This window comes from Hyla sarda, chromosome 1 (genome assembly GCF_029499605.1).
Source record: "Hyla sarda isolate aHylSar1 chromosome 1, aHylSar1.hap1, whole genome shotgun sequence".
NCBI lineage: Eukaryota > Metazoa > Chordata > Amphibia > Anura > Hylidae > Hyla > Hyla sarda.
Genome location: NC_079189.1, coordinates 304,569,831 through 304,597,530, shown reverse-complemented (window position 1 = coordinate 304,597,530; position 27,700 = coordinate 304,569,831). Strand labels below are relative to the sequence as shown.

General features: G+C 46.2%; 1 protein-coding gene across 1 annotated transcript; it reads right to left on the bottom strand.

Moving 5' to 3' along the window:
* Positions 1 to 447: 447 nt before the first annotated feature.
* DDX49 (DEAD-box helicase 49) lies at positions 448 to 27,689 on the bottom strand. The gene is made up of 13 exons (XM_056518175.1): positions 27,464 to 27,689; positions 23,352 to 23,475; positions 22,627 to 22,712; positions 22,408 to 22,529; positions 15,193 to 15,380; positions 12,929 to 13,069; positions 12,646 to 12,721; positions 7,612 to 7,688; positions 6,845 to 6,942; positions 4,971 to 5,045; positions 4,377 to 4,465; positions 4,199 to 4,270; positions 448 to 1,778 (listed from the first exon to the last, which is right to left on the bottom strand). Exons 1-13 carry the CDS (start codon positions 27,687 to 27,689, stop codon positions 1,593 to 1,595), a joined length of 1,560 nt encoding a protein of 519 aa, XP_056374150.1. The 3' UTR covers positions 448 to 1,592.
* Between the last annotated feature and the right edge of the window lie 11 nt (positions 27,690 to 27,700).

The window sequence follows — 27,700 nt, the reverse complement described above, 5'->3', positions numbered from 1 at the left end:
CGCGGCACCCCATTTGTAATCAGTACCCGGAGCGTGTTTGCTCCGGATCTGATTACAGGTGACCACCGGGCCGGCGGCGTGTGACGTCATGCTCCACCCCTCAATGCAAGCATATGGGAGGGGGCGTGACAGCTATCACACACCCTCCCATAGGCGTGCATTGAGGGGCAGAGCGTGACGTCACACGCCGCCGGCCCTGTGGTCGTCGGTAATCAGAACTGGAGCGAACACGCTCCGGGGACTGATTACAAACGGGGTGCCGCGTGCAAGATCACGGGGTCCCCAGCGGCAGGACTCCCGCGGTCAGGCATCTTATCCCTGATCCATTGGATAGGGGATAAGATGTCTAAGCACTGGAGAACCCCTTTAATCCCGAGGGCCTGCCCCCCTCTGATGTGAGAGCTGTGGGGTGGGGTTTAAGATTTATAGAAAATACAGCAAACTAAAAAAGGTCAACTCATTGTTTTATAGCATCATGCCATCACCTAGGCATTTTAGAAAATGCACATATACATTACAGAAAATACATTTTAGAAAATCTATGCAATGCAAAATACAATGCAGCATTAACAGTCAGAGAACTGAGGGTAGCAGTCCCCTTCCAAAAGGAGAATGGTGTGTGGCAAGCTTGAGGTTTGCCATCTTTGGTCTATTATATAAAACACAAAAGGGGAGATTCATCAAAACCTTTGTAGAGACCAGTTGTCCATAGGAACCAATCGTTTTTGTTATTTTTTTTTAAATAAAAAAAAGCAAAGGCCTCAAAAAACAAAAGTAGTAATGAGATTGGTTGCAATGGTCAGCTGGTCAACTTTTGCTCTGCACAGGTTTTGATAAATCTCCCAATAACTTTCAGTCATCACTGGGCAAATATAGCTTAGACACAACTCAGTCTTTTGTAGGAAGCAGATTTCAGGAGAAACGTGGGAAATCTTCCCTAGAACAATAGTGTGATTTTAGTGTCCCGCCCGCTGTTACAAACCTCAGTGCCCACATTTATAGTAATAGTTTATTATAACAAAATTATATAAACACAATAATTCAATAGTCCTCAAAAACGGTTAAAGATAAATAGAAATTTCCAATCATAATTTTCATTTCTACTGCACTAGGTGGAAAATTTATCAAAACTTATGCAGAGGAAAAGTGCATAGCAATAGCAACCAGATTGCTTTTAAAAAGGCCTCTAGAAATTAAAGAGATGCAATCTCATTGGTTGCTATGGGCAACTAGTATACATTTCCTCTGCAGTTCAGTCAGAAATAGACAAGGATTTAGGAAGACATGAGTCAATACAGTTGTACAGGACATCAGAGAATGACAAAGGTAGATGGGTTCTCTCTGAAGAAGTACCGCCACAAAGTAGCTTAAACCAAATAGGGCAGGAAAGTCATTAACAGGGAGATAGAGTCCCAGAACTTTTGATGTATCATCAAATGATATATGAAGGTTAAACATGGCAGGTACTTTTCTAACAGTAATATAGATACATCATTGGCATCATCAAAAAAGTCTGCTCCTGCCTCGCTCTCTTCCATCCTTCATCTGGGGTCTGTCCAGGTAAAGTGAACGCATTGTATTCAGCTACAGATTTAGTCACTGCTCATTTGCGCTTTGGTATTCTTCTTCTCTAGTCGAAGTTGTTTCTTCTTCTGCTTCCTGTGCACTTGAGCATCTTTCTTTTTTTGAATAGATTCCTGAATGTGCGCCTTAAATTTCTTTTTCTGCTTCTTTATTTTCTCAAGCTCTGCTTTCCTTTTTGCCTCCAGATCAGGATCCTTTTAAGAAAATTAAAAAGCAAAAATGAATGAACCATTTTTAACAAATATTTACAGTTACAGCAGAAAGCAGCTGATGCACAGTGCCAGAAGTGTAAGGGGTTTTATTGTTAAGCAGCTGCTCCGCCTGACACTAACACTTATCCTTAGGATGGATACGTTTTTCCATCCTTCCATCCCGGTGTTCTTTAAATATTGTGTCCCCTCAAAATAACTCAACACAGCCATTAATGTCTAAAACCTTGGCAACAAAAGTGAGTTCACCCATAAGAAGAAATGTCCAAATTGGTCCCAGTTAGCCATTTGCCCTCCCCAATGTCATGTTACTTGTTAGTGTGACAAGGTCTGAGGTGGGACTGAGGAGCAGGTGTCTTAAATTTGGTGTTATCGCTCTTAAACTCTCTAATACTGGTTACTGGAAGTTCAACAAGGCACCTCATGGAAAACAACTCTGAGGATCTGAAAAAAAAAATTGTTGCTCTACATAAATATGGCCTATGCAATAAGAAGATTATCAAGACCCTGAAACTGAGCAAAGCCATATAGAGGTTTTACAGGATAGGTTCAACTCAGAACAAACCTAACCATGGTCAGCTGAAGAAGTTGAGTGCACATTCTCAGCATCACATCAAGAGGTTGTCTTTTGTTAAATAGATGGTAAAGGGGGAGGTCTAGCCTGCTCGTATTTACACCATATGTTGCACACTGAATAAAATTGGTCTGCATGCCTGTCATGCCAAAAGGAAGCCTCTTCTAAAGATGATGCATGAGAAAGCCGGCAAACAGTTTGAAGAAGACAAGCAGACTAAGGACATGGATTATTGGAATGATGTCTAGTGGTCCAATGGGACCAAGGTAAATTATATGGTTCAAATGGTGTCAAGAGTGTTTGGCGACAACCAGGTGAGGAGTACAAAGCCAAGTGTGTCTTGCCTACACTCAAGCATGGTGGTGGGAGCGTAATGGTCTGAGCCTACATGAGAACAGCTGGCACAGGAGAGCTACAGTTTATTGAGGGAACCATGAATGCCAACATTTATTGTGACATACCGAAGCAAAGCATGACCCCCTTCCCATCGGAAACTAGGTCACAAGGCAGTAGTCCAACATAAAACATCCATGGTAATGGAATGCAATGTCCGACAAGCTTATATATATGCAATGCTCAGGTGTCTGCAAACTTTTGGTCATATTTTGGTATATGTATTAGGCTCTGTTCAAATTAGCATTCTGGGTTTGGTTTCTACAGTATATATGATGAAACAATGGTTTCTAATTGATCCTACAGACTTATAATGGGCCCATGATTTTTCTCTTTTACTCAAAGACATACGTGATCCTCCAGTTAAAGGAGTAGTCCGGCGCGCACTTTTCCCATTTTATCCCGTCCGGGCTGCAAAATAAAAGAAAACACACTTTCTCTTACCTGCCAAGGAGCCCCCGGTGCTCTGGTTCACTCCGGTACAGGTGTTCGGTCCCTGGGCTGTATTCTTCTTACTTCCTGTTAGCCCGGCACGTCACACAGAGCTTCAGCCAATCACTGGCCGAGGCGGGACATTGTTGCGGCGGATGATAGGCTGAAGCTCCGTGTGACGTGCCGGGCTAACAGGAAGTAAGAAGAATACAGCCCGGGGACCGAACACTTGTACCGGAGCACCGGGGGCTCCTTGGCAGGTAAGAGAAAGTGTGTTTTCTTTTATTTCGCAGCCCGGACGGGATAAAATGAAAAAAGTGCGCGCCGGAGTACTCCTTTAAGTATGTGCATGTAAAGCACCATTATATATGGCTTTCATTGTCACTAAACAGGAAATTGCATGCTGACATATGCAAGATATTCTCAGCCTGTTAATGCTATTCAGTAGAAGAAGCATCATAATACTGTAGTGCATTTTGTTAATTCCTAATAATTCTACCTTATATCAGTAATGAAGAAGCATGCCAAACCTATATTAACACTGCAGTTGGTGCACAGCAGTGTGACGGCCGTCGGGAGAGCCGGGCAGAATAGTGGGAGAAAAATTACTGCTTTTGCTGTCTTTTTCTCCTGATATTTATAACGGCGCCCAGAAGCCCCCATAATAGTAAATGGGAGCCACCAGGATCAGTTGTTGCCTGTTGCTTCCTGTCATGAGAATGGCCATTAAAGTCAGAAAAAAAAAAAGACTGACTGCCGACGGAGAGCAACAGCAGTGTGAAAGGGGCCTAATCCAGAAGAAATGCTTTCCCTGCAGTCACTGTTCATAGCTTTGTTTTAATGGAGCAGAACTAAATTGTAGTTACTAAAAAAAGTAAATAGCAAATATAGAATAGGATATCATTTGAAGTCCAGAACTGGTCATCTGGTTTAGATTTACAGGGAAGAAAAAAACAAAAAAACAAAAATGGAGTGTTATTGAGCCCTCTACACTATTTTATCTTACCTTCCCCTCTAAAATAAGCTGTTTTCTCTTGTTAATTTCCTTCTTCTCATCAAAGTCTGTACACTCAAGTTTCTAGAAGTAAAAAAAAGAAAGCATATAAATACCTACTAACACATTATCTGTAAACAGCTGAAAAATACTGTACATTTCCAAGGTTTCTATGATATTAGGAACTTACAATTTCACATTCCCGTCTGGTGACATTCACTTGGGTGAGAATATTTAGGACTTCACCTTCTTTCACCTTATATTCTTCTAGTTTCATATCTGCCCAATGAGAAATATAGAATAATTACAGTGAAGGTTTACTATAAACCCCCTGGCAACATCTGCAATGTACAGCAGATGGGCATAGGGCAATGAGGCGTGGGCTTAGGAGCCAAGTCAAGCTCCATATACAGCTGGCACCCGCCTATGAATAGGGAATAAGTTAACAGTGGGACAACCAACTTTTAAGAGGTTAAAGATAAATTATATGTTATCCTGCGCGTGGGCAAGAATCCCAAATATTTATAAGAATGAAGTAGCAACATCAATTGTTGCTTGAAAGCTATGGATCTATGTCCAGAATGTCAGCAAATGTTATAGGAAATCCTATAAACACGGTTCAGGATGACAAAGCTAAAAGCGGCACATGTCCTCAGGTTATTGTTTGTTAAAGGTCCCAGCCCAAATGATTAGACAGACAAAACAGAGCTCAAAAGATTATATAGAACACCCCCTATATGATTTACTTTATGTAAAATAATGCAAAAACATGCCGGGCACTCACTGATCTGTTCTTCTATAGCATGCACCAGATGAATGTCATACTGGGTCACCAATGTTATTGCCGTGCCATTGCGCCCTAAAAGGAAAAAAAAAATCAATATAAAAGAAGACAGCATAACTAGTTCACCAACTCCTCAATTTAAGGTGAGGACAGTCTTGTTAGCAGAATGCAGTAGTCTATATACAGATGCTAGTCATGGGGTATCCATCCATTAAACATGCAGTTATTCCTCCTAATATAAACACTTTCTGCCTTATTACCAGTTAACATTAGCAACTTATTCATCCGAGGGCCATGGTATTCAACCATCAGAAAGACAGGCAAGCTTCCATGATCAATACGGAAGTCATCCTGCTGCCCATCACCTCCCAGCAGGAAGGGTGGCACCAGCTGCTCATGTGATGCTATGCTGAGGCATCATGGGAATGATAGAAAAACACAAAAGGAAACAAGGATGACCTGTAACAGACAGGAGGCTGAAATGCAAAGAAACAAGTCAAATATAGATTAGGCCAGTTTTACACGACATCTGTCAGTTCAGATCATTAGACCCATGCTCAGGCCAGGACCTGCATCTGTAATATCAATGCACAAACGTGCATGAAATATCTTTGTGTGAAACCGGCCTAAAAAGATTTCGTTAGTTAGATTTGGTGAGGGATGTTTGGATAAAAAGTAGATGTACATCTACTGGAGATCTTTCTTAAATGTGTTATCTTATTAGAACAACCCCTCTCCCTTTTCCCTATTATGCTGTGTAAGAGCAGTTCCTGTTCTGGCAGAATCCAGGTGTCCAAGTGTTGTATGGATGGTCATCGGATGGAGAAAGGAATAGGCAGGGAAGGGGGTGCTAGGGACATAGATCATCCTTGACACATCACAGGGAATCAGGATGAAATCTAATATTCAGGACTGACACCTGTCCTGTAGTGAAAAGGAAATACTAACGATACCTCAGACTTCTTTCCTGTCTCAGTGTTTCATTAGAAGTGTTCAGAAAAAATAATGCACTGTATAATAAAGGCTAATCTAAGAACAGAAACACAATGGGAAAAGTACATACTATAACAGGAAGGGCTGTAAAGTAAATAGGAAAATCATTGCCCTGAGCATTTTAGTAAATAATAGGGATCGACCGATATCTATTTTTTTAGGGCCGATAACGATAATATGTGGAGGTTAGGGTCGATAGCCGATAACTTATATCGATATTCCGGTATAAGTTATCAGCTATTTCTCCACAAAACCCCCCCACCCCCACGAAGAAGCTGCTGCAGATCATTGATTTAAAGTGGGCGCTTTAAATCAAATCAATGAACTGCAGCGGCTTTTGCGGTGCCAGAGACCACCGCCGCCACCCGCTTCTCTCCCCCTGCCTGTCCTGGGGTCCTCCTGAGTCCTACCACCACCACCGCCCCAGCAAGAGACGGCCGCCGCCGCTGCCCCATTGCCTCCCCCATTCCCAGTTTTATAATTACCTGTGCTCGGGGCCCGCGCTACTTCTGGCTCCGGCGGCATCCTCCTGAGCTGTCACTGTGCGCACTGACTGTGAAGTCGTGTTGAGGACGTCACTCGTCATTGCGCAGTGCACAGCGTAACACAGGACGCCGCAGGAGCCAGAAGTAGCACAGACCCCGGGCACAGGTAATTATAAAACGGGGATGGGGAGGCAATCTGGCAGGGGCGGCGGTGTATTATCGGATTATCGGCAGGGTAATTGCCGATACCGATTACATAAAAAATCATTAATATCGGCAGATAATATCGGCCAAACCGTTAATCGGTCGATCCCTAGTAAATAATCTTAAATAAAAAAAGTCATCCTGGTAATAAATCAAACAGGATATTACAGCTGGGAGCAGAAAGAATCCTACCTGCTCTTGCTGTTCGGCCCACACGATGGATGTAGATCTTTGGCAGACCTGGGGTATTGTGATTGATGACAACTTGAACAGTCGGAATATCCAGCCCCCTGGAGAGGTAAATGATAAGCAAAGAGTTAATCCAATGCTATTCCCTGCTATCTCTAGGATTAAGAAGCTATTGCTTTCTGCAGGGCAGCTGTCTTCTTGGGCCTCTATGGACTTCAGAGACACTGTCTAGCCATTGTAGTATAAGAGATGACAAGATCTGGCACTGTGCAGTGAGCGGTCTAAGCTTCAGCACTAATAAGCCTGTTGATTCCTAGACATCAGAGGGGACTACCAGGCTCTATTCTGTTCTAGTTCTCTTACATTAAATGTGCAGAATAATGAACATAGAGGATTGCAAATGAGGAAAGCACAGATTCTCTATCAAAGGAGGCCACATGGTGGAGGTTCTTTACATTCCACTACACAACTAAAACCTGAATAAATTGCACTGTAAGAGACTGCAAGTCCAATTGTTAGACAACATTCAGTCTTGTCTTCAACTTTTATACATATAAAATAAGTGTAAATATTACTACACAGAAATCACTACATCAATTCTGTTCACAAATTCTTTGTTTTTATAAAGCATATTAAGGTCCTCTGCAAGCACTTGATGTCTGCTCAACAACAACTCTTCATAAAGTCAAATAGTCAATTAGAAAGGCACCCTAACCCCTTTTATGCCAGTGTAAAAAGGTGAAACAATGAAATGGGGCCACACATCTCACCTGGCCGCCACGTCTGTCGCAATAAGAATCTTGTAAACACTGGATTTGAATTTTGCTAGGGTAGCAAATCTTTCCTTCTATGGAGAAAAATACAAAGATGTTAAAAATCTATCGTCCAATGTTTAGCTCTAGAACTTATTGATAAGAGTTATTGTGATATATTACAACACATAAGAGATGGTCATTTTTATGTGGGTTAAGCAGACTATACACATTAGACGTGTTGGTTGCACCTGCCAAATTCAGCTCAACTGAAAAATAAATGGTACTCATGACCATTAGAGAATCAAAAAATAAGACTATTAAAAAGCAGTTTGCAGAAAGAGCATGACAAGATACAAATAGTAAATGGCACAAAAACAAGTGACTCAAACACTTACTGTATGAAGTATAACCTGAGAAAACCATGCAAAAATACATTATACCAACAAAAAAGGAGATTTTTATGCTTCCTGTAAAATCTCTCTCGAAGGATCCATTGGGGGACAGACCATGGGTATATGCTGTTGTCTCTAGGAGGCTAGACACTGGCCCTCATTTACTATTCTAAACCCGACCTCTTTTGTCGGGTTTTTTTGTCGCATCTTTGTCTGCGCCATGTCGCAGACATGGTGTGCCAGTCTGCGACACGATGCGACATTTTTTCCCGATGGACCCGATGTGGATTCTCCCAAATCCGAAAAAGGGGCGTAACCCGACATTTCTGAGCTTTCCCACGTATTTATAAAGGTTTCCAACCCGAATTTGTTGAATTGTTGTGGATTTTTTCCCGACAGCTCAGAGGAGTTGGAAACCAAAACCAACAAAACGCACGTGCGACAAACAAGATGCGATATAATAATAAATACCAGGGGAAAAAAGCAGTCGGGTAAGAAATCAAGATAGACTTACAACCCGATTTTCTAAGTAAATGAGGGCCACTATGTCAACAAGAAAAGTCGGCTCCTCCCAGCAGGGTGCCCACCCACAGGCATCTAAGCTAATCAGTTTTCGTCCCAGAGCAATAGGGGAAGACCAACAGGTCAAGAAAAAAACCACAAACTGTCCGAGAAACTAGAAGAAAAAGTAACTGAACACACCCTCGGACAGATAACTTAAATAGGAACACAAGAAAAAGGGTGGGAGCTGTGTCCCCCCAATGGATCCTTCGAGAAAGAGATTTTACGGTAAGCATAAAAATCTCCTTTTCCAAACACCCTGAACCGTCCGGTCCCTTAAAACACCTTCCTAGCTCGACAGACTGGCATCTGTCGTGACAAATTGCCAGTGGAGGGGCAGGAAGAAGCGCCCCTGAAAAGCAAAGCCACCATAGAAGGGACTGACGAGACCGTCGAGTGAGAACGATCTTGCGGTCGAGAGACAGTGGAGACCTGTCCCATCTGGAGACAATCGCCAGTTGAAGAGGATGGTAATGAAACTGGGAAAAGGACACTGCTTCCATGGCCGCCACCATCCGACCCAGGACTTCCATGCAAAAGCGAATGGAAACTGGGGCAGGGTACCTAAGTAATCGGACTCCTGACAAGAGAGAGTTAGCCGCTTGTCCGGCGGGAGTCGAATGCAGGCAGCGGCCGTGTCGAACTGGAGCCCCAGGAAAACCAGTGACTGGGTAGGAGAGAGGTTGTCCTGGTCTTGACTGACCATCCAACTGAAACAAGGCCTGAAGGGTTAGACCAAGACTCTCCAGATTCTGAGCCCTGGTTGGAGCTTTGATCAGGAGGTCGTCCAAGTAAGGAATCACTGACACACTCTTTGTCCGTAAATGGGCTATCACAGGCGCCAGGACCTTGGTAAAGACCGAAGGGGAGAGCTACAAACTGAAAATGGCCTTCCGCAACTGCAAAGCGGAGGTACCGCTGATGACCGGGGAATATTGGAATGTGGAGGTAGGCATCCTAATAGTCCACCGGGGAAAGAAACTCCCCTTGATCCATGGATGCCACTACTGAACGGAGAGACTCCATTCGGAAATGGCGGAGTAGAAGATGCTGGTTGAGACGCTTGAGATCCAAGATTGGGCACACAGAACCGCCTTTCTTGGGGACCACGAAGAGGTTGAAGTATAAACCTAGAAAACATTCCCTGGGAAGAACCGGGACAGTTACTCCCTGGATGAGAAGGGACTGGAGTGCGCCCCGAAATGCTTTTGCTAGCGAGGGGAACCGGGGGGCCCGGGAAAGAAAAAAGCGATCCCTTGGAAGGGAGGCAAATTCGATCTTGTAACCCAGGAGTCCTGAATGTGCGTGGTCCAGGCATCTCGGAAGAGTAAGAGACGACCTCCCACCCGAGAAAAATCCGTGGGTGGGGGCGTCCCTTCAGGCCAAGGTAGGTTTGCGGGTGCCCGATTTGGCCGCAAAACAGCCGGAACGGTTAGCCGATTTCCAGGAGGGACAGGTCTGGAAGGAGGGAGCCTTCTTGTCCCGCGAAGGTGCCTGCCTGGCCCCATTATTGGCACCAAAAGTCCGAAAGAACCGGAAAGAGGACTTCCGACGGGAAGTAGTGCTGCGAGCCTTATTTTGAGGTAATAAGGAACTCTTTCCGCCCGTCGCCTCTGAGATAATCTCATCTAGGCGCTTTCCAAAAAGCCGACAACCAGCAAAGTGAAGTTCAGTTAGAGACTACTAGGAGGTGGCGCCCGCATCCCAGGCTTTAAGCCACATGGAGCGACGGAGAGCTACTAGGTTGCCTGTGGCAAAGGCAGCACGGCAGGCCGACTGCATGGAAGCAGAACACAGAAAATCTCCAGCATTGGAGAGCTAGGTCATATAATTCTTCCGGGGCGGAGTTGGAAAGACCTGGCGGAGTTGGAAAGACCAGACAGAGGGCTTTTGACACCCAGGCACCCTGGCAAATTTTGCCAAGGTCTCCACCTTCTTGTCCGCCGGATCCTTGAAGGCAGCCGCATCAGCCAATGGCAGGGTAGTCGCCTTAGAGAGGTGGGAGACCGGTGGATCCACAGTTGGGGAGTAAGTCCACCGATCAATGAGGTCCTTGGTGAAGGGATATTGCGCTTGAACCTTCTTTGTTTCCTGATACTTCTTGTCAGGGTGCCTCCAGGCGGACTCCAGCAAGGTGTCAAATTCAGTGTGAGAGCTGAAAATCTTGGGGGCTGGTCGGGCACGATGAAAGGAAACTTCTGGAGCTACGTCCAAAGTTCCTGGGTCCTCTAGGTGGAAGGTGTCCCTTATGACCGAAACCAATGAGTCCACTGCGTCAGACAGATCTGTGCGGTCCTCAGAGTGAGAGGCCGAATCAGAAGCCTCATCTACAAGTTCTCCAGGTGAGTGGGAACAAGTGGAGGAAGCCCTGGAAGAGGGAGATACTGACCTGGTACCCGGTTCTGGGGAGCCAGAGTGGCGACCAGGGGAGCCTCCTCGAGGGGAGCGATGTTAGCGGCAAACTGGAGCAGAGGGGCGATGCCTGTGAGGGGAGAGCCTGTGTCTGCTAGAAGACTCAGGAGATGAGTCGGATGATATACCCCTATTAAGCTTGCGAGAGCAGTTAGTATAGGGAGAAGGAGAGCAGGTCTCTCTGGAGGGTCGACGTAGGGAGGACCTCTCCAAGGCAATAACCACAGAATGGGAGACCTGAGCCAAGTCGGAGATAGACTGGGAGAGGGAGGATACCCAGACTGGAGGGATAGCCAAAACCACAGGGTCTGGAAAGGCATCCTGAGTAGAAATAACCGGGGGGTCAGTGGTGACGCCAGAACAAGTGGGTTCAGCGGAACCAGACATTTTTGTGTTACAGCCCTTGCAGGTATAATAGGTCACAAGGGTCCCAGTTAACTGCTTAGAGGGAGGGAACAGGTCTGGGCTCAGACATAGTAAAATGAAACACCCGGTGTCCGTGTCCCCTGAGGGCAGCTGCTGTGAGAACTTAGTGCAGCCGAGAGAGGGAGAGAGAGAGGGGAGGGGCTAAGAATGACGGACCAATGAAAAGAGGGGGCCGTGATAAAACAAGGGCATCTCTGATTGGGCCTGAGAACCCAGCATAGTGCTAATTGGTGGCTAATTCGCACGCTTTGACTAAATACATGCTGGCCACAGGTGGGCGGAGCTAAACGTCTGTGCAGAGTCTAGTCTAAAGTCTAGTGTAAATGATCCCATACAGTGGACGGCATAAATGTAAAAAAAATTTATAATAAAATGCGATCAAAGTCACATAGTTGTACCAAAAAAAAAAAAAAAAAAAAAAAAAAAAAAAAAAGAGCTCTCCTACAGCCGCGTATACGGAAAAATGGGAAGGCTATAGGTGGTCAAAATAGGGCAATTTGAAACATACTTTTTGTGTGAAAAGCAGTACAATAGATAAGTACGTGAATCACCGGCCACAGCAATGTCCCACCTTGGCCAGTGATAGACTGAGTGGCAGTGTGATGTATTGGGCCCCGACACCAGGAAGCAGACCAGGGGCTGGTTCCAATAGGTCACACTGCCGCTCAGCCTATAACTGGCCAAGGCGGGACACTACTGTGGCCGTCAATTAGCTGAGCTGAAGTGTGACGAGTCAATCACAAGAAGCAGGAAGAGGACCGCAGCAGAGAATGGAGTGCAGCAAGAGGTAAGTCTTGTTTTTTATAAAAAAAATTTATGCAAGCATTCTGGGCAGGTTACAAAAGTGTTCCATCCTGGAGTATCCCCTTTAAAGTGTACCTGTCAACAAAAACTTGCTATATTGTACATAATACCATTATATGTATATCTGATTAAAAAATGTGTATATTTATGGGTGGAAAAATGTTGTCCCTGCTGCTATTGCCTGTGTGTCTCTGTAAGGAGACCAAATACAGGGCTCTGTGCAGGCTCCTGGCTTGTCAATCATACGGATGTGTGAGCCAGGGCCGTGTGCAGAGCCCTGCTTGTTCACCCACACTTCCTGTATTTGGACTCCTCAGAGACACACAAACAATAGCTGTAGGGACAAAAATATACACCTATATTACAACTATACATATAATGGTTTTATGTACATTATATAAAAAGTACACTAAGTGGTCAGAGAACAACTTTAAAAAAGGTGAAAAAAAAGTACCTGCTTCATCATGGAATGTAAAGCTACAGAAGGGAAACTGAACTCGCGAAGCATCATGTTGAGAATTTGGCAGTTCCTAAAATATTAAAGAGAACAAATCAGGTTGTGCTTCTATAGATGTCAAGACTGAGCACAGAAAGATTTTGCGTTTTCTCTTAAGGCTCTGCACAAGAGCTGTAATGCAGCCATGTGTCTATAGCAGTACGCTCAGTGTATTCAATAGCATATAGGTAGCTTTTTCCATTCATGTATAACATGTATCCTATTCTGCATCAAATCTTACTTGCAAGTGTTGGTGAAGACCATAATAGACCAATCTTCATGCTCATCCTGGAACTTCTGGATCAAATGCACCAAATAGGCATCTTTTACTTTCTCAGGCACCAAAATATATCTCTGGTCTAACTGCTCCACTGTGCGCACCCTGGAGTAAAACAAAATGTTGCAGACTGTGTGTCCAGCCAAGTTTCTAGTAAACATATAAAACAGAATAGAATATCTGCAAGTCAGCCCCTCAACTGAAGATATCTAATAGTAGCTTTTTTCATCACTGCAAAAAATAAAAGTAATATTCTAAAATGAGGATATTAATTTCCAATAATTACCTTTGTAAGTAATAGAACCTTAACTGGGGTAATCCCCCCAAGACATCTTATCCCCTTACCCCAGCGGCAGGATCCCCGCGGTCTCTCTGCTGCACCTGGCGTTCGTTTAGAGAGTCGGTTGAGCGGAGGCTCGTGACATCAGGCCCCCACCATAGACTTGCATTGAAGGGGGCTTGGCCGTGACATCACAAATGGGCTCCCCATCGCCAGTCATACGGCACTGGATGTCTGAGGTGCCGCAGTCGAGATTGCGTGAGTCTTCAATGGTGGGACCCCCACAATCAGACATCTTATCCCCTATCCTTTGGATAGGGGATAAGATGTCTAGGGGCGGAGTACCCCTTTAACCCCTTAAGGACTCAGGGTTTTTCCGTGTTTGCACTTTTGTTTTTTCCTCCTTACCTTTTAAAAATCATAACCCTCTCAATTTTCCACCTAAAAATCCATATTAAGGCTTATTTTTTGCATCACCAATTCTACTTTCCAGTCATTTTACCCAAAAATTCACGGCGAAACAGAAAAAAAAATAATTGTGCGACAAAATGGAAGAAAAAACGCCATTTTGTAACTTTTAGGGGCTTCCGTTTCTACGCAGTGCATATTTCGGTAAAAATGACAAATTATTCTGTAGGTCCATACAGTTAAAATGATACCCTACTTATATAGGTTTGATTTTGTCGTACTTCTGCAAAAAATCATAACTACATGCAGGAAAATTTATACGTTTAAAAATGTCATCTTCTGACCCCTATAACTTTATTTTTCCACGTACAGGGCGGTATGAGGGCTCATTTTTTGCGCCGTGATCTGAAGTTTTTAACGGTACAATTTTTGTTTTGATCGGACTTTTTGATCACTTTTTATTCATTTTTTAATGGTATAAAAAGTGAGCAAAATACGTTTTTTAGGACTTTGGAATTTTTTTGCGCGTACACCATTGACCGTGCGGTTTAATTAATTATATATTTTTATAGTTCGGACATTTACGCACGCGGCGATACCACATATGTTAATTTTTTTTTATTTGCACTTTTTTTTTATGGGAAAAGGGGGGTGATTCAAACTTATTAGGGAAGGGGTTAAATGACCTTTATTAACACTTTTTTTTTTTACTCTTTTTTTTTTGCAGTGTTATAGGTCCCATAGGGACCTAACACTGATCTCCTATGCTGATCACTGGCGTGTATTAACACGCCTGTGATTAGAGTTATCAGCGCTTGACTGCTCCTGCCTGGATCTCAGGCACGGAGCAGTCATTCATCGATCGGACACCGAGGAGACAGGTAAAGGCCCTCCCGGTGTCCTGTAAGCTGTTCGGGACGTCGCAATTTCACCGCGGCGGTCGCAAACAGCCCGAGTGACTAGTCGGGATACTTTCACTTTCGCTTTAGAAGTGGCGTTCAGCTTTGACCACCCCTTCTAAAGGGTTAATACCGTACATTGTCGCGATCGGTGATGTGTGGTATTAGCCGCGGGTCCCGGCCGTTTAAGCTATCTGATGTGAAGCTGCTTTACTAGAGGAATGGCATCATATCATACTGTTCAATGCACAGTAAATTTTCTACTTACATTGTGTGTCAAAACCCACATCACACTAGTTTCAATGGCAAATTATAATCTGCATCAAGAAAAGTCAATGCCAAGTCTTGATGAGACTTTTCTCATTAAAGTCAAAATCCATGTCAAAGAAATGTGTCATAACCGCATTGTTTAAACCCCCTCACCTAAAATCCACTTAGATATTCTTACAAACCTACCTGCAATTTTACTTAACTCTTAAAAAAAAAAAAAATTTCATATATAGACTACTTGTAGTACTATAGGAGGGGGTGCAAGAGGAGACATGATACAAACATTAATTAAAAGCTAAGTTTTAAAAGAAGATATTTTTTGCATTTTATTTGGATTTTTGGTTCTCTCTACAAAAATGTTAGCTTCTTACTCTGAAGTAGATTCCCAGAAGAAAGGCTTGTTCATTGCAATGGATTTCAGCTCCTGTAGGGTGTCAGTCAAGGTGGCACTGAACAGAAGAGTCTGTCTCTGAACAGGAACTGCCCCAAGGATCACCTGCAAATCTTGGGTAAAATCAGTACAGCCTTGTTCCAAGAGACGATCCGCCTCATCCAGAACCTGGAGGAAAGAATTTAAAGTCCTGTGACCCACTGCGATTGCAAGTTATAAGCCAGTGAAGTGCGCCCCAGTGCTCTTCGCTCCCTGGCCAACTGTCCATCCAAAAACTGACTCATTCACTCCATAGACTAATGCAGCTATAAAAACATACAGTGGTCCCTCAAGTTACAAAATTAATTGGTTCCAGGATGACCATTGTATGTTGAGACCATAACTATGGAAACCTGGTAATTAGTTCTGAAGCCCCCAAAATGTAATCCAAACATAAGAAAAAGTGAGGATTAAAGAAAAATAAGTAGATAATTAATACAGATAAAGCAAGTCCTTACATATAAAAGTAAGAAAGATCTGCTGGGAGCTGTAAATCACTGTCTATGTAGAGGACAGGAGCTTCTTCAGGGTTCTGTACAGTACGTGCAATGTCCTAAAAAAGTAAAATGGAGCTGCTCTTACTTTGTGTCCAAAGGAGCAGCTAACTGTGGCAAAGGTTAAGAGTACAGAACATGTAATACCTCCCTGTACTGTAGACAGGAATTCAGTGCATACACTTCAGTAATACAGGGGTTTTACCAGTAAAAAGGAGATTTTTCATGCTTACCGTAAAATCTCTTTCTTGAAGGATCCATTGGGGGACACAGACCATGGGTGTATGCTGCTGTCACTAGGAGCCTCGACACTATGGCAACAAGAGAAGTCGGGTCCTCCCAGCAGGGTATACCCGCCCACAGGCACCTGAGGTAATCAGTTTTAGTCCCAGAGCAATAGGAGAAGACCAACAGGTCAAGAGAAAACCACAAACTGTCCAAGCAATCAGAAGAAAAGGCAACTGAACACACCTTTGGACAGATAACTGAAATAGAAACACCAGAAAAAAGGGTGGGAGCTGTGTCCCCCAATGGATCCGTGTCCCCCAATGGTAAGCATAAATAAAAAAAATCTCCTTTTCTCTACCGGCTCCATTGGGGGACACAGACCATGGGACGTACCAAATCCGTCCCTTGGGTGGGTAAGGAATCAGACAGGTGGACGGTTGGACCACCGCTGTCTGCAACATCTTACAGCCCAGAGTAGCATCAACTGATGCGAAAATATGAATCTGGTAGGACCTTGTGAAAGTGTGCAAAGACGACCACGTGGACCCTTTACAGAACTGCGAGGCCGAAGCCACGTAGCGGAGGGCCCAGGATGCCCCGAAAAACGGGTGGAATATTCCCCTTGCAGCGGTAAGCTCCCAAAAAGAGCAGACCGGATCCACCGAAAAATGGTGGTCGTAGAAGCAGGTTGTCCTATACAACGACCTTCCTGAAAAACAAAAAAGGGGTCACACTGCCGAAAGGAAAGAGTGACAGAGATAAGTCGGAACAGCCCTCACCACAACCAGGTTGTGGAACAAACGCTTCCAGGGATGAGAACGGGCCGGACAAGAGGACGGTAGGACAATGTTCTCATTGAGATGAAAAAGTCAAAAACCATCTCGGGTAAGAAGGACGGACCTGGACGGAAAACAAACAACTTGTCCTGGTATACCACCAGGAAGGGAGAACGGCAGGAAAGAGCTATCAGCTCTGACACCCTCCTAACAGAGGTAAGAGTAATAAGGAACGCCACCTTCCGGGGATGGAGGCGAAGAGAAATGTGCCTGAGAGGGTCAAAAGGGGCGTCTTGCAGAGCACCTAAGACCAAGCGTAAGTCCCAAGGGAAAAAAGGGAACTCATAAGGAGGGGCAGCTTGTGCCACTCCCTGAACTAGGTTCGGACATGATAATTGAACGCCAAAGAACGTTGAAAAAGAATGGAAACGGCCGAACCTTTGACCCCTAAGGGAGCTGAAAGCCAACCACGACCAGAGAAAAAGGCTGAGTTTCACACCAACAGAAATAAGACCGCCAGGTATGGTGGTAAATCTTTGCAGAGGAAGGCTTGTGAGCCCTCAGCATGGTGTGAACCCTCAGAACCGATGTCTCAACCGCCATGGCGTCAAAAGCAGAGATGGTAAATAGGGGTGGCACAGGAGACCTGATATGGGAGGTCAGGACGATAGAGAAGGTGCAGAGGTAAGTAGTACAGGAGCCTGACCACAACGACGTACCACGCCCGCCAGGGCCAGTCTGGGCCACGAGAATGGCGGGAACGCCCTCTGCTGTGAGTTTCCTCAGGACCCCGAAAAGAGAGGAAGGGGAGGAAACAGATAAGGTAAGGCAAAGCCCGACCAAGAAAGAGGAACGCTTGGTTGTGGCGGGACGTGCAGAGGACCACGTCTGGAGTGCCCCAGAGATTGCAGACCACTGCAAACCCCTCCGGATGTAGGGACCACTCGCCTTGGACGGCTGAGAAAGACCATATCCCAGAAACGCCCGGAATGAAAAGCTCTGAGATGGCCGGAAACCTGACTTCCGCCCAGAAGGGAATTTCCCAAGAAGCAAGCAAAGAAAGGATTGCCCTAGGCCCCAACATGTTGAAGGGGAAAAGGGCTTCTCGAGGGACAAGGCCCCAGACCAGCTGGTCCTTGAAAACACCTCCCCAGCCCGACAGATTGGCAGGGAGGGTCAGGAAGGAGCGCCCCCGAAAAAGCAGGGGGGAAACGAAGCCACCATAGAAGGGACCGACAAGACTGTCGAGTGACAATGGAGACTTGTCCCACCGGAAGAGAATCACCAATTGAAGAGGTCGGTGATGAAACCGGGCAAATGGCATGGCCTCCACGGCCGCCGCTAACTGACCCAGAACATCCATGCCAAAGCGAATGGAAACTGGAGCAGGGTGCCGAAGTAATCGGACTCTTGATAAGAAAGTCAGCCGATTGGTCGGCAGAGTTGAAAGCGGGCAGAGGCCGTGTCGAACTGGAGCCCCAGGAAAACGGATGGACTTGTCCCGATTGACCATCCAACCAAAGAGAGAGAAGGTCTGGAGGTTTAGACTAAGACTCTCCAGGATCTGGGCTCTGGCTGGAGCTCTGATCAGAAGGTCGTCCAAGTAAGGAATCACAGAAACTGTTGTCCATAAAAGGGGGTATCACAGGCGCCAGGACTTTGTTGAAAGGTCCGCAGAGAAGTGGTCAGACCGAAATGGAGAGCCACAATAGAAAAATGACCGTCCGGAACTGCAAAGCGGAGGTACCGCTGATGACCGGAACAATGGAGGTATCCTTGATGTCCACTGAGGAACGAAAATTCCCCCTGAACCAGGGACGCCAACAACGAACAGAGAGACTGCATTCGGGATGGGAAGCAGAAGATGCTACCATGAGAACCAAGATTGGGCGAACAAAAACGCCTTTCTTGAGGACCACAAAGAGGTTGGAATAAACCTCGAAAACGTTCCCCTGAAGGAACCAGGACAATGAATGTGTGTGGTCCTGGCATCCCGGAAGAGTAAGAGGCGACCAACCACCCGAGAAAGGTCGGCGGGTGGGGGCGACCCATGAGATCGAGGAAGGCCTACGGGTGCCTGATGGGGCCGCAAAACGGACTGAACGGATAGTCGACCTCCGGGAGGGACAGATGCGGAAGGAGGGAGCCCTCTTCCCGTGAAGGCGCCCAGCTGGACCCTTTGTTGGTACCCTGTGGTGCACCAAAGGTCCGCAGAACCCCAAGGAGGACTTACGACGGAAAGCGGTTCTGTGAGCCGTATCCAGAGGTAATAAAGAACTCTTTTTCCGCCCGACGCCTCACTTCATGAAGGCGGCGTCCACATTCCAGACTTTAAGCCACATGGCCGAAGCAAAAGCAGGAAGATCCTGCCGTCTCAAAGGCAAAGTTTGCCAAAGTCTCCACCTTCATGTCGGCTGGATCCTTGAAGGCAGCCGCATCAGCCAAAGGCACGGTAGGCGCCTTAGAGAGGCGGGAGACCGGCAGATTCACAGTTGGAGAGGAGGTCCACCGAGCAATGAGGTCCTTGGCGAAGGGATATCGCGCTTAAACCTTCTAGGTTTCCTGAAACTTCTTGTCAGGGTGCCTCCACGCGGATACCAGCAGGGCGTAAAATTCAGCATGAGAGCTGAAGGTCTTGGGTCAGGCACGAAGAAAAGGAGACTTCTGGAGCCACATCCGAAGTTCCTGGGTCCTTTAGATGGAAGGTGTCTCTTATGGCCGAAACCAATGAGAACACCACATCAGGCATCCGTGCGTTCCTTTAAGTCGGAGGCCGAATCAGAAACCTCATCCGCAAGTTCTCCAGGTGAATGGGAACGAGGTGAGGAAGCCCTGGAAGAGGTCGGGCACGATGAGAGGAAACTTCTGGACCATGTCCGAAGTTCCTGGGTCCTTAGCTGGAAGGTGTCTCTTATGACCGAATCCAATGAGAACACCACATCAGGCATCCGTGCGTTCCTTTAAAGGGAACCAATCATCAGATTTTACCCTATATAACGCTTGGTAAAGCGTTATATAGGGTAAAATCTTTATTTTCGCCATTCCCAGGGGATGCTGCTGCCCCCAGGGATGGTGAAGATAGGAAGTTATAAACTAGTCACCGCCGCCGCCGTAAGTAGTCACCTGGGCGGGGAGCTCTTCTCATCTACTTCCGTTCTTCGGTCGGCTGCGATGCCCCCTCCGCTTGATTGATGGGCAGCGTTATCGCTCTGCTCCGTCTGTTCAGTGAGCAGAACGATGACGCGGCCCATCAATCAAGCGGAGGGGGCGTAGCTGCCGGCCGAAGAACGGGAATAGATGAGAAGAGCTCCCCGCCCAGGTGACTACTTACGGCAGCGGCAGTGACTAGTTTATAACTTCATATCTTCACCATCCCTGGGGGCAGCAGCATCCCCCGGGAATGGCGAAAATAAAGATTTTACCCTATATAACGCTTTGCCAAGCGTTATATAGGGTAAAATCTGATGATTGGTTTCCTTTAAGTCGGAGGCCGAATCAGAAACCTCATCCACAAGTTCTCCGGGTGAATGGGAACGAGGTGAGGCAGCCCTGGAGGTTGGGCATGATTAAAGGAAACTTCTGGAGCCACGTCCGAAGTTCCTGGGTCCTCTAGATTGAAGGTGTCTCTTGTGGCCGAGACCAATGAGTGCACCATGTCTGACATATCCGTGTGGTCCTCTGAATCAGAGGCCGAATAGGAAACTTCATCCACAAGTTCTCCAGGTGAATGGGAACGTGTGGGGTGGCCCTGAAAGAGGGGGAGACTGACCAGGTACGCAGGTATGGAGAGCCAGAGTGGCGACCATGTGAGCGTCCTCTAGGGGAGCGACGCTTGCTACAGGGCGGAGTAACGGAGCGATGCCTGTGAGCGGAGCGCCCGTGCCTGCCAGAAGACTCGGATGAGTCAGATGAAAAACACCCCTATTACGCTGCAAGAGCATCAGTAAAGGGGGAGAGCGGGACCCTCTGGAGGGCCTCTCCAATGCAGTCACCACATAACGGGAGACCTGAGCCAAGTCGGATATAGACTGGGGGAGGGAGAGAACCCCGGCTGGAGGGGCGGCCGAACCCATCGGGTCTGGTAGACAACTGGGGTAGAATAGCAGGGGGGTCTGGGGGAGCAGTGGAGCAGGCAGAACAAGTGGATCAGCAGAACCAGACATTTTTGAGATACAGCTTTTACAGATGTAATGAGTGGCTAACACTCCAGTTAACTGTTTAGAGGGAGCAAATGGGTTCAGCAGAACCAGGCATTTTGGAATTACAGCTTTTACAGACAAAATGATGAACTAACGCTCCAGTTGTCTGTGCAGCCGCTGTGAGGAGAACTCCGTTTTAGTGTAGATAAAGAAGGTAGAAATGCAGGCCAATAGCAAAAGAGGGGCGGACCAGGAGCAGGGGCACTGCTGATTGGCCCCTGCCTCTCACAACGCGCGCACAGCGCTGATTGGAGGCTAATTTGCGCCTCTTAGAAGCCCCAACAGAGGGGGCGGAGCTATAGTGCCCTCAGCTTCTGACAAGAAGGTCAGTAATGGCACCCACGCCCGCTCCTCCCCGAGCGCACATGTCATCCGCATATGCACTTGCGGGGAAGCGAGCGAGCGAGACGCCGCCGGCAGCTGACTGCTGCCGAAAGCGAAAGTAAGCCGACGCTTCATGCGCCCGCATAGTAAAAACGCCGCGGCTGTCAGCCGCTTAAAGAAACACACACACCACACACACATATCGTTCAGGAAAGTGAAAAGTATAGTGCCCTCTGAATAAAGCTGTGCCCCAGGCCAAAAATGCTCCTGCTCACCCCAGCAATAAATATAGAAGAAAAAAACCCTGTCCCGGCTAGCCCCTGAGAAAAAGTGGGCAAAAAGTGAGGGTCTCCAGAGGTTGCAAGGCTGTACCTAAGGGGAAAGGGAATATACTCACCTCAGTCAGAAGAACTTACCTAATGGAGTCTTCTCTATGAGGTCTTCAGTCAGCTTTCAGTCACCTGCATCACGCCGAGCTTCCATGTGCGAGCGAGGCGAGCAGGGAAATAGGGGGACCTGGACCCATGAGGTACAACCCCAGGCACTGACCGTTGGCGAGAGGAGGTTAACAGCGCATATACCCAAAGTCTGTGCCCCCTCAATCGCAATGGGGAGACAGTGAGCTGCAGTTCCTGAATCCCCACCTGAAAACATGAAAGAAAAAGGAATAAAAAACTAACACATCCCTAACTAGGAAAATAATAAAACATAAGACCTGGTCTGGAGAATTCCAGACCATGTCCACCTCCTTCAGACACTAAGCTAAAGCTGATTACCTCAGGTGCCTGTGGGCGGGTATACCCTGCTGGGAGGAGCCGACTTCTCTTGTTGCCATAGTGTCAAGCCTCCTAGTGACAGCAGCATACACCCATGGTCTGTGTCCCCCAATGGAGCCGATAGAGAAATGCTCATTCTAACTGGTTGGTTCTTCCAGCCATTGACACGTTTCACAGATCTGGACTGTCCGTAGCATTGTATGTGGAGTCTGGTTTCAAGTTAAAATGATTGTATGTTGACAATATTGTTACCTGAGGCCATTGTAAGTTGAGGGATCACTGTATTCAATTGACAGCTGGGGATTGAGGCTTCTTTTTTTATTACCATTTTTATTTATTTTCCATGTGTGGCTTCTTACCAAGAACCTAATCTTTTTCATGCTGAAAGTGTTTGAACTGCGAATGTGGTCAGCCAGACGGCCCGGTGTAGCTATGACAACGTGGGGCTTTCTGGATAGCTCCAAAGCTTGTGCAACCATATCTGCAAAAAAAGAGAAAGTGTAAGCATCAATTAAAAGTAATATACACATCCAACTGGAATTTACATAGTCATAGACCCCAAAAGAGGAAATACATACTCATTCCACCAACAATTATACAGTCTTTCAGACCCAGCGGCTTGCCGAGGACTCGAAACTGCTCAGCAACCTGATATGCCAGTTCACTGTAGACAACAGGAGAAACATGGTTGTCATGTATGTGTCATGGTAATACTTATAATCACTGCAATGTATGATCACAGACTTAATATGGCAGGAATATTTAGAGCATGCCTAACTGCTATAAGATGCCGGTACTTATAAATGAACTAAAACTGGATATCGCCCTGCATTTCTCCAAATCCAATGTCAAAAAGTAGAACAGTGTGAACAAGTCCAACGTGACAAATATTTGTACAGTACATGAAGTGATCAATGATTTAGCTGTAGGTGAAAAGTTCTAGTTAAAGGGGGGTACTCCAGCGGAAAATATATATATTTTTTTCAAATCAACTGGTTCCAAAAAGTTAGATAGATTTGTAAATTACTTCTATATAAAAATCTTAATCTTTCCAGTACTTATCAACTGCTGTATGCTCCAGAGGTTGTGTAGTTCTTTCCCGTCTGGCGACAACAGTGCTCTCTGCTGACACCTCTGGCCATGTCAGGAACTGTCAGGAGCAGGAGAGGTTTGCTATAAGGGATTTGCTCCTACTCCGGACCATCGGACTATCAGTATAGGTGTCCCCCAATGAAGAGCGATCAAAAAAAAAATTTTTTTTCCACCGGAGTACCCCTTTAATAACAAAAACAAACAATCTTACCGGGTGGGTGTAAGCACCAAGCAAAATATTCCAAAAGGATCCTCAGACAGCTTCTGGAGTATAGGCAGAACAAATGCAGCAGTCTTGCCACTACCAGTTTTAGCGCAACCCATGCAGTCACGACCTACAGAAATATAAAAGCAGTTTAATGTGTCACCACACGTGAAAGCATCATTTATGTAAAGAAATTACCACACAGTACTTTCAAGGAAGTCTGTCACCAGTGTCACCTGCACTAACCCGTTGGTACCGACAGACAGTGCAGGTGACACTGATGACAACGGTACTTACCTTGTCCCGTTCTGTGGCGGGGATCTTCGGTAATTTCCTCCGTTAGCTCCAGTCCCGGCAGCTGGCTTGGAGCATGGGCGAAGCTTAGTGAAATCACCACTGCTGCTCCCTGCTGGGTCTTGCTGTGAGAGAACAGCAACGGCGATGTCACTAAGCTCCGCCCGTTCCCCAAGCCGGGTGCGGGAAGTGGAGGAGATTACCGAAGATCCCAGCCACGGAACGGGACAAGGTGAGTACCGGTATCATCAGTGTCACCTGCACTGTCGGTACCAACAGGTTAGTGCAGGTGACACTAGTGACAGATTTCCTTTAAGTACATATCAAACATAAAAGAACGGCTACAAGTCTACATAAACAATACGTTTTTAATATTTAAGAACTGGAAGCAATGGAACACAAAAATATGCAATGCCCTCTAAATAGGAAGGAATGTTTGATATAAAGACTAGACACTTATGCATCAGATAAAACCCATATACCATAAAATGGAGTGCAGCAAATTTTACATTGTTATGAATATATTCACATACAGTTCATACAGGTCCAGCATATATATATATATATATATATATATATATAGCTCTGATATACTATATGTGTATGAGGTGGCAATGCACAAGACGCTTATGCTGGAAATATAACCAAAATTACATGTAATATTGTACAGTATTCTCATCAGACCGATGTGCTTCAAGCAGGTGCTTGCTGCGGATCTCCTTCTGCCCCCTGGCAATCATGCCAGTTTGGCCGTTTTATTTATTTTTAACAGTTAATTTGACCACCACCACCTGGCCTGACGCATGTGCTATTATCCAGTGTAATATGGAGGGATGCTGAACTAGTATGGATATTTTTTTAATTTTTATTCTATATTTGGTTCTTTTACATTAAAAGCTTCGCTCACTCTACAGGTTTAGAGGGTGGTTATTGTTTATATACTGTATAGTTATAGTCTTTCTGTACTATTGCAGGGGTGTGGAAATTTTATAAAAAACTACTTGTCCACGGGACTAAAATGAAGCAAAATCTATTTGTCCCTCATGACGATCCACTTGTCTGGGCCAATTTTCGCTTTTACGCTCTTTTCGATTTTCCTCCTCGCCCTATAATAGCCATATCTACCTACTATTATGATACCTTTACATTTCTCCATAACATATTCTTTGAACCAAAAAATAAAATAAAATTTATATATAATTTAGTGAAGTGAAATTGAAATAGTAAAAGATAATTTTGCAGATTTGGTGTTTTTTCTTTTCTACGCCATTTACCTTGTGGTTGAGGTAACGTTAGTTTTATACTTTAGGCGCCTGATTACAGCAATACCAGATTTGTATCGTTTACGTCATGTTTTACTAATTCTGGACTTTTTCAAAAAATTTTAATTGCCATTTTTTAACCCCTGTAGCTTTATTTTTTTTTCCACATACCAGGCTGTATGAGGGCTCATTTTTTGCGCAATAATCTGTTTTTTGTATCGGTACCATTTTGGTATTGATCTGACTTTTTAATCGCTTTTTAACATTTTTTTCTGGGATATTATAAAAATTGCAAATCTGTGGTTTAGTATTTTTTTACATTTACCGTACGGGATACATAATGTTATATTTTAATAGGTTGTACAATTACGCACGGAGCGATACCAAATATGTTTTTTTATTATGTTTACATGTTTTTATATAGGAAAAGGGGGTGATTTGAACTTTTAACATGGAAGGGGTCGCGCTGCAGGGGGGGCGATCCACCCCACTAGCCCACCAGGGAGCATTCCCATGTCCCTATAGACGCCGCTGTCAGCTTTGACAGCGGCGATATAAAGGGTTAATAGCCAGCCGCAGCAATCGCCGCATGCTGACTATTAGCGGCAGCCCCCGGCTACTGAGAACAGCCAGGGGCTGCAGAGTATGGAGCGGGCAGGAATCCCGAGCCTGGTCCATACATACTGCAGAGCGCCGCATGCATCTCCCCGTGCAGACGTGTCTCCTCCCCTCAGCTCTCCGAAGTTACAGCTGGGGGGAGTGAAGGCAGAGGACGCAGGTCTGCACGGGGAGCAAGAAGCCACGCCCCCTCATCTCCCCCCGCACGTCTGCAGAGCAGGAGAGAGAATACATACACAGCTTCTCATCTCCCCTGCTCTGCTTCGGAGGACACAGGCTGCAGAGTATGGAGCGGGCAGGAGTCAGCAGCCCGCTCAATACAAACTGCAGACGTCCGGGGGACTTGTCAGGTCCGGCCCTGCTTGCCCGAAGCCGGGCTAAGGGCCGGACAAATTCACCTGCTCGGCGCCCGGAACTGCTTGACCCGGGCGTCGGGCGATAGGAATTCCACATTCCTGGAACAGATGCTTGACCATCCCCACACACAGGTGCTTGACCAGTACCCTCTGCCTGTAGAATGTACCATAGCATGTGTGTGGTTCAGCTATCCCATTCTCATGTTCTTCCTGATTTGTTGAATGGTGTTACAGCACTTATGGATGTTCAGCTGTGCCAAATGTTCCTGCATATGTGGAGATCAGGAGAGATAGCGGGCAGATAAAAGGATGTGCGACCAACAGCTAACTAAGGCATATGACCACCTTGAGTATATTTCAGTATACTTATTAGGGATCGACCGATACCGATAATCTGTGAAGGTTAGGGGCGATAGCCGATCGTTATCGGCTATTTATCCCCCCCCCCGGCGACACCACTGCAGGTCATTGATTTAAAGCGGGCATTTTAAATCATTGAACTGCAGCGGCTTTTGGACCGCCACTCGCTTCTCTCCCCCTGCCTGTCCTGAGTCCTATCACGGCGACCCCCTCCCCCCGCACCGCACCCCCCCCCCGAGACCGCCGCTGCCCCATTGCCTCCCCCATTTCCAGTTTTATAATTACCTGTTCCCGGGGTCCACGCTTCTTCTGGCTCCTGCGGCGTCCTCCTGAGCTATCACTGTGAGCACTGACGGTGAAGTCGCGTTGATGACGTCACTCGTCATTGCGCTGTGCAGCGCACAGCGTAACACAAAACGGTGCAGGAGCCAGAAATAGTGCGGAGCCCGGGAAAAGGAAATTATAAAACCGGGAACGGGGGAGGCAATGGGGCAGCGGCGGAGGCAGTCTCTGGCCGGGGTGGTGCGGCGCGGTGCAGTGCATTGTCAGCAAGGTAATTGTCGATACCTATAACGTCCAAAATCGTGAATATCGGCCAAACCAATAATCAGTCGTTCCCTACTTATTATTATAATACCTGTCACTATGCCATAGGTTGTCTTTACACACAGACAGCCTTGGGATCCTTTCTAGGTCCACAAACAAAACGATGTAGTCCAGCAAGGTGCAATTAAATGGGAAATGTATTCTGACATGAAGATACAAGCCGCACAACGGCACTGCATAGTGTGAACAGGAACCAATGCATTTCAACCACGACACGTCTGTATCTTTATGTTTGGATAAATTGGGGTTGGAGTGCTGCATGTGTTTTTGATACTCCCTGCATTGGTTCTCTGGCAGCCCCCTGCACAATAGTATATGTTAGTATCCAGGGTACACAGGGCACCAACACACACTACACAGGGTAGGAAGTACATGGAGACAGACAGTCGCTCATATTGCCATGCTCTACAGAAACAGCATGCATGTACAGTTTAAGCATATGTGCGTGCATGTATGTATGTATGTATGTATAAGCCAGGATGTACATATGTGACTCTGCTCATGTGGCACTGAGACACCCAACACTCAGGAATAGTCATTAGTTGTAAGGCAAGGTGAAGTGTCTTATGCCTGCGCATGATGGGGGTTGTAGTTTCTCTTCTACAGAGTGCCAGGCACGTACCCTCCAGGATGGGCGGGATGCAGTTCTCCTGTACCGGGCTCGGTTTGCGGATACCCAGCTGCATACACTGCTCCATGAGCCACGATGAAAGCCCCAACTTCACGAACCCGTCCATCTTTCCCAAACACACGTGAATCCTGACAGCACTTCCGGTACACACCACACAGCTGTGCGCCGCAGCTCCTATTGGATGTTTGATACGTGCTTCCTGCGGCTGCGTGCGCATGCGTGAAGTGG

Coding starts and splice junctions, on each gene's coding strand:
- DDX49 (XM_056518175.1), bottom strand. CDS start 27,689: ATGCGCACGCAGCCGCAGGAAGCACGTATCAAACATCCAATAGGAGCT. Junction 15,381..22,407: donor TGAAAAAGATTAGGTTCTTG/GTAAGAAGCCAC, acceptor TCTTTCCTCCAG/GTTCTGGATGAGGCGGATCG. Junction 6,943..7,611: donor GCGACAGACGTGGCGGCCAG/GTGAGATGTGTG, acceptor TTACCTCTCCAG/GGGGCTGGATATTCCGACTG.